Source organism: Globicephala melas, chromosome 7, assembly GCF_963455315.2.
Source record: "Globicephala melas chromosome 7, mGloMel1.2, whole genome shotgun sequence".
Classification (NCBI taxonomy): Eukaryota; Metazoa; Chordata; class Mammalia; order Artiodactyla; family Delphinidae; genus Globicephala; species Globicephala melas.
In genome coordinates, this window is record NC_083320.1 from 8,939,259 (window position 1) to 8,957,371 (window position 18,113).

General features: G+C 38.4%; 1 protein-coding gene and 1 long non-coding RNA gene across 4 annotated transcripts in view; one reads left to right on the top strand and one right to left on the bottom strand.

The window, feature by feature from the left end:
- The window catches only part of LOC115864214 (uncharacterized), a 57,404-nt gene that overhangs the window by 25,630 nt on the left and 13,661 nt on the right, over positions 1-18,113 (top strand). The window contains exons 2-3 of one of the 2 annotated variants that reach the window (XR_004043869.3): positions 924-1,092; positions 13,346-14,029. This is a non-coding gene — a long non-coding RNA (uncharacterized lncRNA). Of the gene's footprint in view, positions 1-923; positions 1,093-13,345; positions 14,030-18,113 lie in introns of those variants that run through there. The other variant, XR_009564517.1, reaches the window with a different exon arrangement.
- Positions 1-18,113, bottom strand: part of LOC115863995 (nuclear body protein SP140-like protein) — an 87,742-nt gene that overhangs the window by 21,386 nt on the left and 48,243 nt on the right. Inside the window, exons 7-10 of one of the 2 annotated variants that reach the window (XM_070045887.1) lie at positions 17,548-17,631; positions 13,668-13,721; positions 12,972-13,055; positions 8,051-8,092 (exon numbers count right to left, since the gene is read on the bottom strand). In XM_070045887.1, coding sequence (XP_069901988.1) covers positions 8,051-8,092; positions 12,972-13,055; positions 13,668-13,721; positions 17,548-17,631 — 264 coding nt within the window. Of the gene's footprint in view, positions 1-8,038; positions 8,093-12,971; positions 13,056-13,667; positions 13,722-17,547; positions 17,632-18,113 lie in introns of both variants that reach the window. The other variant, XM_030877603.3, reaches the window with a different exon arrangement.

An 18,113-nucleotide genomic window follows, 5' to 3' on the forward strand; every position in this document is an offset into this window, starting at 1 on the left:
AACTTGCTCACTACAAAGTTGACAGTTTTAATATTATATCAGCTCAGTCTTTTAAATACTGAATGAGAATATCACTGCTGCTGAAAAGGATTAGCACAACTCTGGGGCTTATCTAAGACTTCATCCTGGGGCACAGTAAGAACTATTTGAGAGAACAGGTTTAACAAAGAAGTAAGTAGGAGAAAGAACCAACTGTGCTTAGACTACCCATGCCAACTGTTATAATAAATCAAGTATGGCAGTGAGATTTCACAAACTCTCAGAGAACAAAAGTCTTAGACTTGGGTAAATATAACCTGTGAAATAAACAAGGTGATAAAGATAAGTATGGAGAAAAAAATGATAGAGATGCTAAAAATATAAGTATATATTTATTTACACTTATTTATATTCTAAAATATATATAACATATAATAATAATATATTTAAATATATATATGGTGTTAGAAATAATCAGCAGAAATGGAAACAAAATATATCTGAATATGTTTCAACTCCAGAAGGAAAATCTTGCCACCTCTACTGTGCTGTATAAACCCAACAGCAGTATTTTTTATGATGTGATGTAAAAGAATGAACAAAAGAAATAAAGTATACAAGAAAAACATTAGTAGAATGGGAGAGGGGTGGGAAAAAGAAGAGAGGTGAAGAAGAGGAAGAAAACAAAGAATGAGATAGAAATGAAAATTACAGAACTTAATTCAGAGAATGGAGGGTCACTATCTCTACTGCACCAACACGGTGTGGTATGTGCTATTAGTTTGGTTTAAATAACTGTGTTTAGATCTGATGTGATACCAGGAGTCTGGCTTCTGCTTAATTGATTAAGTTCTCTCTTGTCTGTTTCTCCTCATTTGGTTGAGAGCTGCGTTCGTCAGTTACAACAAACTTTTCTAACGCTTTCTCTCTTATTTCTCACTCAGGGATGGCTTGTCTCTGGCCACAAAGCTCTGTGTTGCATCCAAGTTCCAGCTCCTTTTATTGCCAAAGGGCCTCAAGCGACAACAAGGGTGGGTTTGAACCAATGGAGAGTCTGAATTTCCCTCTTAATTTGAGGAAATCAGTGACTTTGGATGAAAACATGGAGAACAAGTAAGCAGATTGCTATTTGTCACCCATAATCATCCTTTCTTTTCTTCCATAGGGATAGAGTTACAACCAGACCCTTGGCTGCCTGTCTAGAGATTATATTTCTTAGCCTCACCTCCCAGCTAGCTCTGGCCATGTGACTAAGGGTTCTCCAATAGGATGTGAGCAGAAGACTCTGGGCCTTTCCTTTAAAAGAAATAAATGGGTGATATCCCTGTCAAGAAAAGGCAGTAAACAAATCATTTGAATTCTTGAAGAAGAAAACCAAAATAACAGAAGAAATAATTGAAGGTAAGTTCAAGAAAAAGTTTTCTGAAATTATTTAAAAAAATGAATATACATATCATAAATACATGCATTTTCACTCTGTAGCAGAGAAAATTGGCTCCAGTCAACCCTGAAATATATTCCAGCAAACTTACCATACTTTAAAGAATTGAATGGGCAGCCTGGGCAAAACAAGTCATTTTCAAGGGAGAGGGATCTCGTTGGCTATAGAATTTTCCATAGCAACATTTAATGCCACAGAAAAAAAGTACAAGCAGTACAAAATACTTCTAGAAGTAAAGAGTGAGCAAATTATTTTCAGGTATAAATAATAAAAACAAATACTTTTGAATAGGGAAATTCTGGAAATACTGTTCCTATGAGTACTTGTTCCTTTGAGAAGACTACTAGAGGATCCACTTCAGCAAACCAAGACAGGACTGGAAAAATTTTGGCAAAAGGATTAAAATAAAAATGGAGATGAGGTGACAGGCCAGGGCATAAATGTATATGCCCTTACAATATAGAAATGATATAATATAAAAAAAAATTGGGAGGAAGGGACAAATATGGGTGGTAGGGCAAGGTCATAGTTTGTTCTACAGCTAGGAGTCAAAGGGTATTATTTGGATAAATAAAGGATAAATATAAAGCACATTTAATAGCTAAGAGGTAAAAATAAAGGGAACATCATGGCCTAAATTGGGTGAGAGGGGAAAGAGAAATAGGATATACACTAATTTTATAAATCTCCTGGGTGGGAAATTAATGGGTTCTGTCTAAAGAGAGGACCAAAGGTATCACATAAAGGTAATTCTAAGAGTAATCACTATAATAAAAGTACAAACCTTTGTAAGTATCAGAAGTATATACTCCTAACCAATGGAAATATGGGAAATGAGCAGGGGCTCAACCATTCATTTCTTTTAAGGGAAAGACCCAAAAGAGGCTCACATTTTTTCTACTCAGATGCCATAGTCGCTTGGCAGGGCAGGGAAAGCTGGAAGGGTTAGTCTCAGCTAAGCAGTCATATGCCCAGCTGTAACCACTACCACAAAAATGCAAACCTTCCTAAGTATCACAAGTACATACATGCACATAAATGCATTGAAGACAGAATGCAGAGTGTTGGCATTTTTAATATCTAAGACACTAGAACAAGATGAATCAACAATATAAATTAATATGACTTTCAAACACTTTGGTCCTAAAAATAAAAATAGATGGACTTAATTCACTTATTTAAATAAAATATTTTGAGATTAAATTACAAAGTAAACCCCAACTTTTAACCATATACAAAACACTCAAGTAAAAACATATTTTTAAATGTTGAAAATAAATGTATAGACAAAGGTATATTCAGCATACATCAACAAAAAGAAACCAGGAAGTCATGATCTGAATTTCAAAGAAAGTGTGATTCAGGCCAAAAAGTTTTAAGCAAGTAGAAAATACAGGAAATGCCATGAGAGGTAAAAACACTCTACTAGAAGATAATTTTATTGTTATGTCCCTCAGTCCACAGGTGATCAAGTGGACAAAATGAGGAGGCTATGAAAGACTCAAATAATATGTTTTAACAGGGTTGATATTATTGATACATATTCAACTCCATACCCAGAAAATAGAAGTAGAGAATGTACATTTTCTCCCACCCTCTCTTAAGTAACTCTTGGGTCAAAAAGTAAATATAAATCCAAATTGCAGGCTATCTGGCAAACAACAATAATAAAATGTTGCCTATGAGAACAGATGTATTATTTAATTTAAAATAATTCTAGAAAGAATGAAAATATGTATACATACAGCCAATTTTCATTATTCACAGATTCCATATTTGTGAAGTTACCCACTCCCTAAAGTTTATTTGCACCCCCCAAATCAGTACTCAGGGCACTTTCATGGTCATTCATGGTGATGCACAGAGCAGTGAAAAATCTGAGTTGCTGGCCGCACCTGTTCCCAGATGAGGTTGAACAAGGCAATGCTCTGTCTCCTTGTTTCAGCTTATTCTGTAAACAAGTTTCCTTTTGCCGACTATTTAGTTCCATGTTTTTCTCACTTTTGTGTTTTCTGTTGGTGATTTTGCTGCTTAAAATGGCCCCCAAACCTAGTGCTGAAGTGCTGTCTAGTGTTCCTAAGACAGTGATGTGACTTATGGAGAAAATCTGTGTGTTAGATAAGCTCCGATCAGGCATGAGTTATAGTGCTGTCGGCTGTGAGTTCAACATTGATGAATCAACGTATATATTAAATTAGGTGTCTTTAAACAGAAACACTCAGAAAACAAAGATATATATTTATTGGTTTACAAAAATGTGACCAGAGGCTCACAGGTACCAAACCCTGTATTTCTCCTGGGAGCAAAGGTACACGATTAGCTATTTTTGTGTTTGGGGTGATTCATGAAACCTATATACCATGAAAAATGAGAACCGGCTGTATATGTATACACATGCACACAATTATTTTCAGAGTTCACCCACTTTTTTCCTTGTTTTTTATTTCATTTATTATACTTTTCAATCTCAGAATTTCTATTTGGTTCTTTTTAAAATATATATATATATAGTTTTGAAACTTGATGAATGAATGTGGGGTGGGGGTTAGGAAAAAGGGAGGAATCAAACACATTTTCTATACTTTCGGCTCAAGCAACTGAGTAGAATTAGTGCCATTTACTGAGATAAGGGTGAGCGGTGGTGGATGACAGGTTTGGAAGTGAAATAAAGGAATCTGTTTCATGTGTCAAATTTGAGACTCCAAGTGGAAGTTTGGAGTAAGAAGTTGAACTTATGACTTGGAAGTTCAATAGAGGCATCAAAGGAGGTGAAGTATAATTGGCAGTCATTAACATATTGATGGAATTTATAGCTACCAGACTGGATGTAGTCCCTAGGGATGAAATCTCTGGTACATGCCAACATGTAGATATCAGGAAGCCATGAAGGGACCATCACCACCAATAGAACCACTACTATCGAAACTATCATCAACATCACCAACAAATGACCAGGAAGGAGCTATCAGCAAGTAGGAGACTGTGATTCTCCAGAAGACAAGAGAGTGCATCAGGTTCTCCCAGCTTACTCACCTGAGCACAGTGATGCCAAGGCTTGCCAGGTGCTATGAAGCAAGAGGCAACCAATGACCTCCCAGTCAGAAAGACCAGGATCAGGCCACCCTCCGATAAGCTGCACCAGCTCCATCCTCTTGACTGGAGAAACCAGCCTGTTAGGGACAGATCCCTTCAGGTCTAATGCCCAGGCTCCTGGGAAGATGTTTGCCTCCCCATGCACACTGCTCTCCACACCTGCTGCCTACGCCTGCCTCACCCATGAGGTCAGCAGAGCAGCTCATCTATGGTCAATCTGTATAGCCCTCTTGGGAGCCTGTGGTGTAGAGGCAGCCTCACCCTCACAATGAGATCTACAGAGAATCCTCATTAGCCAACAACATCGATTACTACATCACTATCCATGACAAAGAACTAACTACGAAAAATTACCAACCTTCTAATTGTAGTTTGCTGACACTTCTTTATCCCTCCCTTTATTTTAATGTCTTTTTTTGGCTTTAAGTATACCATCATATATTTGGATTAAACGTTTCACAAACTGATATTCATTTAAATTACTATCCAACACATTCTTGGATGCATCAATATGCAGAAGCTTAACTATTTCTAATGCAGACTCTCTTCTTACCTGCCACACAGCAGGAGGAAGGAATTCCTTTGATGCTAGGAACTTTAACCTGGGGCAAGGACAGACGGAGGAGGAAATCATTCCAAGTGTTTGGGGTATGACACTGGTCTAACCTTGTGGAATTAGTACTTTTCTGTTTCATCATGGTGGAAAAATACGGAGGTTCCCACGTTGCATTTAGCATGTAAGGTTGCTAGATTGTGGGGCTGTGTCAACAAGTATATGTGTCACTGGGAACCATTGTTGTGACCGGACCCTGGGCTATGTTGCAAATGAGACCCTTTGCCTCTGGGTGAAACTCAGAGTTTTTAAGAAAGGGAAGCTCTGGGTTCACTTCTTTCTTCTCTGGAAGCAGGGGTCACTGTGAATTATCCTGCCACATTATAGGACGAGCTATGGGAACTTCATATGCAGCCAACAGAATTCTATCCAGTCTTTAGCATGAGCACAACCTTGGCCAAAGTCTTTCAAAATCTTGGCCTCTCTGCTAAAGCCTTCTATACCTCTGTTTTGTGGGATATCCCAAATCTGGTTTTTCCTTCCATTATGCCAAATTCCCATGCTACACCAGTAATGATGCTCAGTTTTGAAGTCTGTTTGTATATCTTCACCCAAAATGGGTACCATGAAGGAAGACTGGGTTTTAGCAGTCATTAGTATAGATGTGGTCAGATTTTCCAGGAAAGAGAAGTTGTAGAAGTTTGAGAGTGTGAAATGGGTAAATCGAGCCGTGAAAATTGAAGTGGGATGAGGCCCATAGGATGAGGTCTGGTAAATAGAACGCGTATAAAGAAGAGTCCTCAGTATTTGGAGATCAAAGAAAAACTGTAGAAAGTATTTTAATGATACTGGTAATAATATTTAGCCTGTAAGTAGTAATGCTTATTAAATATAAGATATAGTTAAAAAAAATATCGTAAACATCCTCACGTAAATGCTGAACAAATCATTCACATTATGTATTTAGGTGAAGGCGAGAAAGGAAATTTGAAAAGAAATGATAAAGATCACAAGCTGATTCAGATTTAGCAACAAGATGGGAGGCTGAAGTAGAAAAATTTATATACATCTTATTTTACTATTTTTAAAATACTTTCCAGGTCCTTTTTTCTCTATTTCTGCCAACACAATCCAACTCTATGGGCCTGCGTTTCTTACAAGGCTAACTAATCAAATTCCAGAGACCAGATTTTTAAAATGTAAGTCTTCATAACTAACAGAATTACAGAAAAAGGAGGGAAAGTCCCCTCAAACCATAGCTGTAGAAGGAGAGAGAGCAGTCTGTACCACAAAACTAACATAAAGAATTGATTTGACAGTATTAAATTGAGAAATTTCATAAGAAGATAAGTCTTGTAAAATATGGAGATGTGTCTGTTTGTAACCATTACCAATTTGTTCTGTTCTCTGTAATATAAACTTGTCCTTGAAAGAGTTATTTGAAGGGGTCTTGTGATAACCCCCTCATTTGAAATTATTGCCACTTTTTATGGAGACAATTTCTTCAGAAACTTAATTCTGATTGATTGTCTTGATCATTTGGGGGCCTGGCCATAATATTTTAAGTGACATTCGGATCCTTAAACTATACAGATGCTTGTAAGATTTTATATTGAATCAGAAGAAGATCCTTGGCATTCTGATTTCCTCATATGCAAATGGATAATAAAATGACCATAGATTTCCTATTTAAATAAAGATTTTGAGAGTCTTGTCTCACTTAAATTTATTCCAGCTATTTTGTAATGGGAAAAAAAGATATTCATAGAGAGAAACAAATGGCTTCGGCATATAAATTTTTTTAAGGTGTATGAAAATTCTTAGTAGAAGAACATTAAATAAGATGTGAATAAATGGGTATAAGTCTTTGTTCTCCCCAAATTAATCTGCAACTTCAACATATTTCTAATTAGAACTTCCAATGAACTTGGGAAGGGAGTGGAGGAATCTTCTTGAGTTAATTTTAAAATTCACCCCCAGTGAATCATCAGTCTGGTGCTATTTCTGAGCTCTCCTTTATCTTTTGCAATTTTCTTGTAAAAGAAAAACTAATATATAGACAAGCGAAGACACTGTGTGATCAAAGTGGTGATTGAAATCATAATGTAATAGTGTAAGGAATATTTTTAAAATTCTCACCTCACATACACACAAATAGGCAAAACTCACAGGGTTTTGGATGTAAATATTAAAAATGATAAGGTACTTCAAATATTCTAGAATCAAATATAGAGCAATATTTTTAAAATCTTCAGCTAGAAGCTGTTGTAAATATGATAGGAAACCAAAGAACTAGAGAGAAAAAAGCTAACAAATTTGATTCCTAAAAATGTATAACTTCTCTAGGACAAAATATTCTATTAACAAACCTAAAAGAAAAGCAACAAATGGGACAAAATGTTAGGAACATATAGAATCAAGATTTAATGTACATGTATATCATATAAAGATTTCTATATTCATTCAGCTTGGTAAGAAAAATACAAATACCACAACATGACTGAGCATTCTATGACAGAGTTCTATGAAGAAGAAAAACCAATGACCAATAACAAATGGAAAATACTCAACCACACTAAAAATGAAAATAGTGCATGTTAAAGCATCCCTTAAAAAGAATTTGTAGTTCAATTTAAAATGTTAAATATTTTAATTTTCTAGGTATGATATAATAATTTTAAGAGGGAAAGTATGCATAGAATTATCCTATTTAGATAAATAAAACTACATTGCAAAATGTGTTAACACATGCATAGAAAAATTCTGGAAAGATATATAACAGTGTTTATAAGAAACATTTTAAAATCAGCATAAAAAGCAATGTGAAGATATGAGCATTTTGAAAAAATAGTTACTTTAAAAGGCACTAATTTTTTGTCTTATTAAAGGTATAGAAAATAATAATAAACTTTAGCATTAAAAAATAGTTGGTTTGTAACATGAAAATCGAGTAAATTCTTATGCACTCTTACTTCTTTTCTCACCGTGTTTTCCCAAAGTAGAATTGCTTCCAATATCCGTGGTATCTAGAAAGTAACAGGTGGTGGTCAGAAACTAAAAATTTTGAAACTGTAAAAAACTGTAAAACTTTGAAAACTCTCTTCACTACTTATGTGCATCAGTTTCCTCATTTATGAAACAGGGATAACAACAGTTATGCTGTTCAGGTTTTAAATTTCTTATGAAGATTAAATGAGATCTTAGTTGCAAAAGCTAATGAGAAATCACTGTATAAATCAGTAACATGCCAGAGAGCATCCTTCAAAACTATATGGTGAGTTCATCAATAGTTGTCTGAGGTCTTTTATTCCTGTCAGGGCAAAGGACCGTTTATTTGTCTTTGAGGCCTTTCCAAGGTTTTGACAAAGTGACACTATTATCTACCAGCAGAAGAGCACTTTTATTTCTTTGCTCTACGGTACTGCCATTTTTACCAGTGTATTTCAACGACCTCATCCATGTATAATCAACAGGACCCATTCTGTTAAACAGAATTCTTTTCTCCCTGCAGCTCCCCAATGGGTCAGTTCAAGCAAATGAAGAGGGGAATGGGATTCTGACATAGACTGGATGTACTCCTTGTCAAAGTATGTTTAGAGTCAAGTGCATCAGGAACTGGAGCTCTGATTTCAGACTCCTGAAATGCTGCAGCACAGGCCCTGTGACCTTCACCTTCCATAACTGGCCCGCCCCCTGTTGTGAGCTGGTAGGAGTTCTCCTTGAACACCGATCACTTACCACAGCTCCCCCAGGGTCTGTGGTGTCTGCTGAACCACCTCTACCCTGACCTTGGGTGTCCTTACCCATCATGTCAATGCTTGGCTACTTTCAGTCCTTGCTTCTTGGCTTCTAGACACACTTTTTGAAAAACACATGACACGGGAACATTTCTCAAGTCCTTGGAGCTCTGTTCCTAAGTTACGATTTGTAAAGAATTTTCATTTGCACCCCGCCCCTCACTTCTGACCAGCCACCTTTCACGGACTCCTACATCACAGGGTGACTCTACCTCTGAGGTCGCTTTCTCTTTTGTTGCTTCTCACTGTCCTTGTCCCTTCCTTTTAATCTGCCTTTTCTCTTTTCCTCTTTGCCCAAAATATGTATCTTTGTTTTACTATTTTTTCTTTATATGCTTTTCCCATCTATCCATTAATGACGTTTTTATATACATTTGTACTTACTTTTATGTGACACTATTCTTTTCCAGAAATATTATTTATTACATTTATATGTATATACATAATTCAATTATTAAAATAATTTTTATAGATATTCTCATATAAATACTATAAGAAACTAATTTTTACCAGACAAATTCCAAATGTTGGAAGACAGAAAGTGGACTTTTTTTCTATTCACTCAACAAGTGTGCTGAGCATCTTTCATGTACCAGGTGCTGAGGTGAGTGATGATGATGCATGAAGAGTGAATGCTTGTCAATCTTATGAGCAACCAGGGGACTGACACTTAATGAGTGAGTACATTGAAACATGGAGAATGTTAGGACACAGATTGTACAGGATACTCTGGGGATGCAGAAGGCAGGAGGAACTCGCAGAGTTTGAGCTGAGGGACCTCTTCTGGAGGAGGTATCATGGAAGCAGTAGTTAACCAGATTAGGAAGAAAGGTGACTAAGAAAGGTGACTAAGATTAGGAAGAAAGGTGACTAAGTAGTTAACCAGATTAGGAAGAAAGGTGACTAAGATGGATGGAGAAGCATGTGCAAAGGTCTGGATTCAGCAAATACAAGTAACCAAAAGGAGTTTAGTATGTCTGAACATAGAGTGAGAGAATGAGAGGGAATGGTGAGAATGGAGAAAGAAGCAGGAGCCTCAGGTATGGAGCTTTGGAGATCACATGAAGAAGAATTAAATTATTCCTAAAGAAAATTAAGTGATATTTGGCTATTATGTAGGAAATCAGCATGAACATAATTGCATTTTTGAAAGAACAATTTAGCTAAATCACTTAGAATGTGTTTGGTGGGAACAGTATGAGAAGGAGGACAAATAAGGAGCCTGTAGACCTAGTTCAAGTGAGAAGTGATATAGATATGGACGAGAGTGCTGGCATGGAGATGGAAATAAATGGACAGGGTGGAGACATATAAAAGGAATAATTGATAGAGTTAGGTGACAGATAGGGTACATCAATTGAGGAGATGGCTGTGTCATGGATGACTCTGAGAATTTCAACTTGAAAGAATGAGTCAGTTAATAAGTGGTTTAGAGATAGCAAACACTGGAGGAGTAGATGCTTTCTTTAGGGGGCAAGATGATGTGCTCAGTTTTAAAAGTGTTGAGTCTGAGAGACATCTAAGTGGAGAAGTCTAGAACCTTCAGGACCTTAGCCAGAGGCCTTTCTGACACTTGGATAATTGAGTTTGGAAGCTTAGAAGGCAGAGCTGGGCTGGAAATGTGTGTTTAGGAACCATTAGATTGTAGATGGTGATTGAAACCCTAAGAGTACATGAAACCCCTTTGGTGAGGTACCTTGTAATCTGGGTGAGTTACAGGAGCCACTTTGATACCTGGGGACACCTTACCCTGAAAACTCACTGCTAGTGTGAACCACCCCTTGTGCCAATGTTGCTTTTGTCTCATGGTCATCTCAGATCCCACAATTTCTCCATCTCTCTCCTTTCTTTCTTTTACACTGCCCTTTTCTCTCTCTACCACTTTTCTCTCATCTTTTAACCCTTTATCTATGCAGTTATCTTTGTGTCTCATCTTTATTCCTCTCCATTGATTGCTTCCTGTATGTATCTCATTTTGTCTAGTTTTTTATGCTTCTGTCTCTGGATCTAGTTTTACCGTTGAAGTACTCCTCTTTATATTGTCACATCACTTTCTGTTTTCTCTTTGCTTCAGTTTGTTTCTCTTAATCTTATCTTGATCTTTTGGCTTAAAAAACTTACAATCTTTGTGTTTATCTATATTTTCTTCAACCACATTTGGCTTCATCTCACAGTTTACCACTTTCATTGTCACCATCTGCCTGCTTTTTTGACACTGACCACACTATTGACTATTATTACTTCTGCCAGTTCTCTATGAGCTTTCTACATCACAGGACTGTCCATCAGTCACAGACTTTATTATCATGTTTCTGGTGAACTTCCTAGAGGTATCTTGAAAATTATCCATCTTCCTCTACAAAACTTCCCAATCTCGTGATATTTGGATCTCATGTCCACTTAGAAAAACTTGACACTTACTCAGATATCTTTTAATTTGAAGAAATTTACTCAGATATCTTTTCAGCCTAATTTTTCAATTATTTCTCCTTGCATTATCCACTTAGCATCACCTCCCTCCACCCAGAAGCTGAGCTCTTCTTTCTCTTTTGGCTCCTTCAAACCTGTTGAAAACAGTCCAAATCTGTGCACAGGCCTGTCTGTATATGAGTATGTGTATTGGTGTGTGCATGTATGGCAATGTTTTGGGGGAGAGAGGTAAAGAAGGAAGAGCTTTTCCTCTGTGCAGACAGTAAAACAAAGATAACTGAGAACTAGTATCACAATTGGCTTTTCTATCACATGCTAATAGATTGGCATCTCTTCTGAGTCTCTTCCTCTATTTATTTTTAGAGCTTTGAATCCACAGGACATTGAAGGGAAATAAGGAAACAGCAGACTGTAGATGGCAACCAGGAGACAGACTTTGATGTGGTCATGCTGATCAATGTTCGAAGCTCAGATGGGCTGAAGAAAAATACACCTGTCCAATGACTACACCTCATATCCAACAGAGATTTTCTCTGTCTCTTTCAATCTAGCCACACCTTCTCCTCCTCCTTTTCTTCAATTTTCTGCCCATCTGTGAACTTCTCTGTCCCTGATTTCTCTTAACTTCTGTGTTGATTTCTCTCATTTCATCAGTTATACTCTTAATATCTGTTCTTTTTATTTCTCTGTTCATCCTTTTTGGCATTATCCTTCTAGGTGTTCTGTATATCATACAACTTGTTCCATTCCTACCCTCTCTGTTTCTTTATGGTTTTTGCTTTTTCCCTCTCAATCTGAATATATATTTCAAAATCCACACCAATACTGGTGATTATATACCCACCAATATATATACATATATATGTATATATGTGTGTGTATGTATACACACACACACACACACACATATATATATACATATGTATTTATTATCGTTGCTAAATAAGTCTTCTTGCATCAGGCACTGATACATTCCCCTGTGAATATGCCAGGTCCCTCATATCCCCTCTTTCGACTCTGATCATGTGACACAGTTCTTATCTTCCTGCCGGTTACATAAAATAGTCACCCTTTCTTACCCTGAGACATTTGTACATCTATTTCCTCATCCTAAAATGAGGAAGCAAGAGTTAGCCTTCCTAAGACTTAGAGATTTTGTGGTAACCGAGTAAGATCTCATTTGCCAAAGGAATTTAAAATATCATGGTACAATCCAATTACAATGTGATGAATATCTGTCACAGACTATACTAAAGTTTGAGAATGGTGGATCTGAAGCTTTTATTTCTGTCTATAATTACACAGAAGGACCAGTTGTCTTTTGAGGCTTTTACGATTACAAATGACATTAATGTCAACCAGTATATCACTATAGAAATCTAGGATCTTAGTGTTAGCAGGCATGACAGTAAGTGTTTAAAAAGAGACCATCATTTTGGTGATTATTTCTGCTATAGGAATATAAAATTACATACATTTAGTGAATGTGAGTCATTCTATTAAACATGACTTTATAATAATTTCCTGCCTTTTTCCATTTTCTAAAATCCGAGAAGTAGTTCCCAGGATTAACTGGATACAAGGTAGTCAAGGTCTCAGAATAAAATGCACCAGGAAACAGTGTCTTTTCATTCCTGACATTCTGCAGGCCAAGGCTTGGCACCCTAATCTTCTTTACCTGACCCATTTCTCAGGACTGAGTTAGACGTTTCCTGAGGCTCATCTTCGTTACTCAATTCTGAAGTGTCACCAGTGCTGATCCCTGCAGAAAGAAGTAAAATTCCTTTACAGCCTGTGTCCTAGGACCTATACAGCATGGAGTTCTTTAAAAGGAAATCTGGAAAGGGGAAGCTTATGTAGAAGAGGTAGGAATATTCCTACCACCAGGCCCCCTACGGCTCCATCTGACCTCCTGGTCAAGGTTGCTCCAGGGACCACCCCCAAGGCCGGGACTGGACACAACTTTGCCATGGAAGGCACTCGCTTTGGTCACTTCTTTACCCTTTCCTCTTGTCTGCACATACTTCTGCTTCCACTTTGTTTCTTATCCAGGGGGACCGTGGAAGCAACATTTTCAAGATGTCAGAGCCTCCATCAGCTGGGCCCTCAGTGAGCACCCCTCCACCCTGGGAACCACTTTATCCTTTTATGTGAGTGAAGAATAAACCTGTACTGCACTTGTGACACTGAACTTCTTGAGGCCTACAAGTAACATCAATTAGCCCAGCTCACCTAATTCAGCATGTATAATGTGAATCATCTAAAATGCCAACAAGTTTATCATTTGATTTTAAAGGATATTACCAAAAATTTGAATGAAGCTTTTGTAGCAAAGAAAGATATTTGTTACAGCAAGAGTTTTGATTGTTCTTACGTCTTTTCCTGTTGCTTATGCAGCAAACTGATGTGTTTTCAATATCCCAAGGATCTAGGAAGGAAAGGAAAATACAACCAGTAATCTATATCTAAAAGGTAGTAAATCTTAACGACTACTCACACTGTAGACAGGATTTGGACTATAAAGACACAATGATGATCATTTCTGTCTCTTCCTGTCTAAAGGAAGTGAGCTCTACCAAATGGAGCAAAGGCCCCCCCAGTCCTTTAGCCCTAATTACAAAGTCAAAGAAGTTTTGAAAGCCAATATTTTTTCACAGGTTTGTACTAACTAGTTTGGCAATGAATCTGGACTTCAGCTGCCATGAGTCCAATAAAATATTTATCACAGTTGTTGTGAATTCGCACGATTTGCTGCAGGAACACTAATACAGTATATTTGAGAATGAGATTCTGTCCCAGACCCTACTGGAGTGTTTTATAACAAATAGGATATACACCACACTGTCTTTCTAAAATAATAAAACATTATATCTTACATCTGGCTTTAAAGATTTTGAATAAACGATCATGAATTTTTGCTAAGAGTCCAGGTTGTTAGTTCTGACTCTTCCAATAATTGTCCATATGTGTTGTGTAAAGATCCTTAAATGTTTATGTGCTGGAGTTTCCTCCTCTGTGAAATGAGGGAACAACAGTTTTCTGACCTACCTTTTAGGTTGTTGTAAACATAAAATGATACCTTATTTGTGAAGATGTTTTCAAATATCACTATACACGCCAATGTCATGTTGCAGGTAATGCTGGGTTCCTACCTGGCTCTGCCTTTCACTCTCCATGTGAGTTCATAAAAGACCCTCAAACATTACTAACTCCAGTTTCCTCATCTATAAACCTGGGATAACCTGGTTACCCTAACTCCCTGTTAAGGTTTTTGTAAAAACAAAGGGAAGCTTTATTTATAAAAACCCTATGAGGAATCACCATGTAAGCCAATGATTTAGTTATAATTGGGGTTTGAGAGTATTTGGTCTTAAGCTATTTTTCCATCAATAATTTAATAGAAGCACAAATTATTCTGTGAAGTCTTTCTAAGTTGGGGACTAATGACAATATTAACAACATATAGAGGAATGCTGTGCTTAGTATGCTCCATAGAATGAAAGCATGCTGAGGAAGAAGTACACTATTTCCACTCTTTAGCATTAATAGATACGATAGTGTGTAGTAAAAGGTATAATTTTACTAGCATATTTTTGCTACATCTTCAATATATCAATTGACTGGGCTCATCCAGTTAAACAACAGTTTCTATACAATGCCTTCTTGCCTCCTTCCACTTCCCAACAGGGCCAGAAAAGTTAAATGTGGAAAATGATATCCTAGAATGAATCAAATCAAGGCATGTGGAGAATGCTCAGAATAAGATTGACCAGGAAAACAGAGCTCTGGGTTTACACTCGGGATATTTGCTGTCCATGGCCGCAATCCTTATCTTCCTACATGAGCCATCTGGGATCATGAGCAGGTGGCTTCTCTGGCCCCTCCTCCCTCACTTGGTTCTAAAAAGTCAAGGTTATTGGTCACTGCACAAAGGAACAGGATTCTCGAGGGGCTTGGGCGTGTGACCAAGGAACCCATTCAGCAGGAATTTCCCTCGTGAGAAAACTTGCAGAAGTCTTGAAAAGCCATGCGAGGCATGGCCTGCACCCAGGCCACTCTGGGCTGCCTTTCTAAGTCATCTGCTATGTAGGTTAGTGATGTTCCATTCCCTGTTCCCAGAGCAGAGACAATTCAAATGCAAGGGGCAACTTTGCTCTGCTTGAACCTTACCCTCCTTCCCTTCTCTCTCTTCTACTTCTGACCCCTTCTGTTGTCTTTTCAAGCTTCCTTCATCTGCTGTTTCTCATGTAGGGTACCTTGGAGACCTTGTGTTCAGGACCTTGTGTGAGCCTACTCTCCTCACCTCCTCCCACCCCCTGCCAACCTGGTGCCCTCCTGAACTATTTGCAAGCCTGGGAAATAATTTTCTCATGTGTCTGAGCCGTAGATGTGTTTTAGGACTATCTTCTAGAGCAGTCTTCCTACCAGTACTAAGACAAAAGTGTTCCCTAAAAACTGCAACAAATCTACATTTTACTTTGATAGATCTAGTGAGCAATTAGATTGAGTGTATTATTTAAAATATTGCTCTTTTGTAGCACCAAGATCAGGTAACATTCTATTTCTTCTTAGGACTGTTCCTAGTGTGTTTCCATAAATAGGTATGTTTCTGATATTGTCTAGGTCTGAAAAGTAGAAAGGGACAAAAATTCACCAACTGTACACTACAGAGACACAGATCTTATGCAACTCAGGCTACCCATAGGATTGAGGAAGTAACATTTTGATAATCATTTCGAGCTTCAATTTTACAAGAAAATAATGCAGAATCCAGGACGCTAGCCTTGTTATTCCCTTCAGTCTCCCATGAGACTTTGTAGAGAACTTGAAACATTTATGTGATTGTGTTTCCTCATCTAAAAGCAAGGGTTACAATGTCCATCCTGCTTAGCCCTTAAGGTTGTCGTAAGATATTTTTTGCAAAGGTCCTTTGAAAAATCACTGTATATGCCATGACTTGTTGAAGAATTCTGTCAAAAACAATCCTTTGGGTTTCAGAATGCCTTATATGAAGTCTTTATTTCTGCTAACACTAGGTAGCTGGACAAGTTATGACATGATTCAAGTTTGTGATCAGATGATAATATGACCTTCCAGTAAAGGAATACAGCCCACCCTTGAACAATATGGGTTTGAACTGCACAGGTCCACTTAAACTCAGATTTTTTCCATACTAAATACTACAGCAGGACTTCCCTGGTGGCGCGGTGGTGGAGAATCTGCCTGCCAATGCAGGGGACAAGGGTCCAATCCCTGGTCTGGGAAGATCCCACATGCTGCAGAGCAACTAAGCCCGTGTGCCACAACTACTGAGCCTTCCGCACCACAACTAGTGAAGCCCACGCACCTAGAGCCCGTGCTCCACAACTAGAGAAAGCCCCTGCTCAGCAACGAAGACCCAACACAGCCAAAAAAAAAAAAAAGAAAAAGAAATTAAATACTATAGCACTAAACGATCCACAGTTGGTGGAATTCATGGATGCCACCTGCGTGTATGGGGGCTGACTCTTAAGTTATAGGCAGATGTTTGACTGCACTGGAGGTTGGTGCCCTTAACCCGCGCATTGCCAACCGTATTTAGCTTTCTGTTCTTTGTAGAAATCACTGCATAAATCCACCACTTCATAGGCATAGCAACTAGTAGGTTTTTTTTTTTTTTGGCTGCGCGCAGGCTTTCTCTAGTTGCGACGAGTGGGGGCCACTCTTTGTTGCGTTGCACGGGCCTCTCATCGCGGTGGCTTCTCTTGCTGTGGAGCACGGGATCTAGGCACACGGGCTCAGTAGTTGTGGCACGTGGGCTCAGTAGTTGTGGCATGCGGGCTCTAGAGCGCAGGCTCAGCAGCTGTGGCGCACGGGCTTAGTTACTCCGTGGCATGTGGGATCTTCCCAGACCAGGGCTCAAACCCGTGTCCCCTGAATTGGCAGGCGGATTCTTAACCACTGTGCCACCAGGGAAGCCCACAGCTAGTAGTTTTAAACACACTCATTACTTTGCTGGCCTATTTCTACTATATAATCAATACAGGGTATGTATATTTATTAATGGGACCCAATAGTTAATAGGCCTCCTCCTCAGATATAGATTTCATATCTCTCTGCATTTCCCATAAAAGTCCAGTAAAATAAAGACAGAGAATAGGATTCCAGAGTAAACTGGAACCATGCTACAGAAGGGGCTCAGAATAAGATGCTCAGGAAACAGTGACTCTAGTTCAGGTTCCTGCAGCCTAGGCCTGGCTCTCCCACTTCCTTACCAGACGCCTTTCTCAGTGCTGATGTGGAGGGTTCTGGGGACATGTCTCCATCACTGGATTCTGCGGAGTCCTCACTGCTGATCACTGCACAGAGGAACAAAACCACTTAGGATCTCAGGGTGGAGCCCACACAGCAGGAAACCTCAGAATGAGAGCACTAGGAAGATCTAGAAGCTAGGTTAACTCAAGGCACCGTGACCTGTGCTTGAATGTGTGTGACCTGCAGGTTTCTCCAGGTCCTGCACAAAACGTGATGATATTCACAGAGGGCAGCTTTGCCCATTCTGCCAACACTCTTCTTCCCTCACCCTCATTCTACCTCTTACCACCACCCTCAATCTACCTCTGACCCTCTACTTCATTCTACCTCTTTCTTTCATTCTTATTTTATTTCTTTACCTTCCTCTTGGCTTGGCCAATTTTCCCTACTTATGCCTCTCTTTCTGGGGATGGTATCTCTTTATACCTCGCTTTGTCTTCATGTGTTTCTTTTCCATCTCCTCTCTTGAATACCTTGGGTCTCTGATTTTTTCCCTTTTCTTTATCTTGTACCCCCATACTTTCCT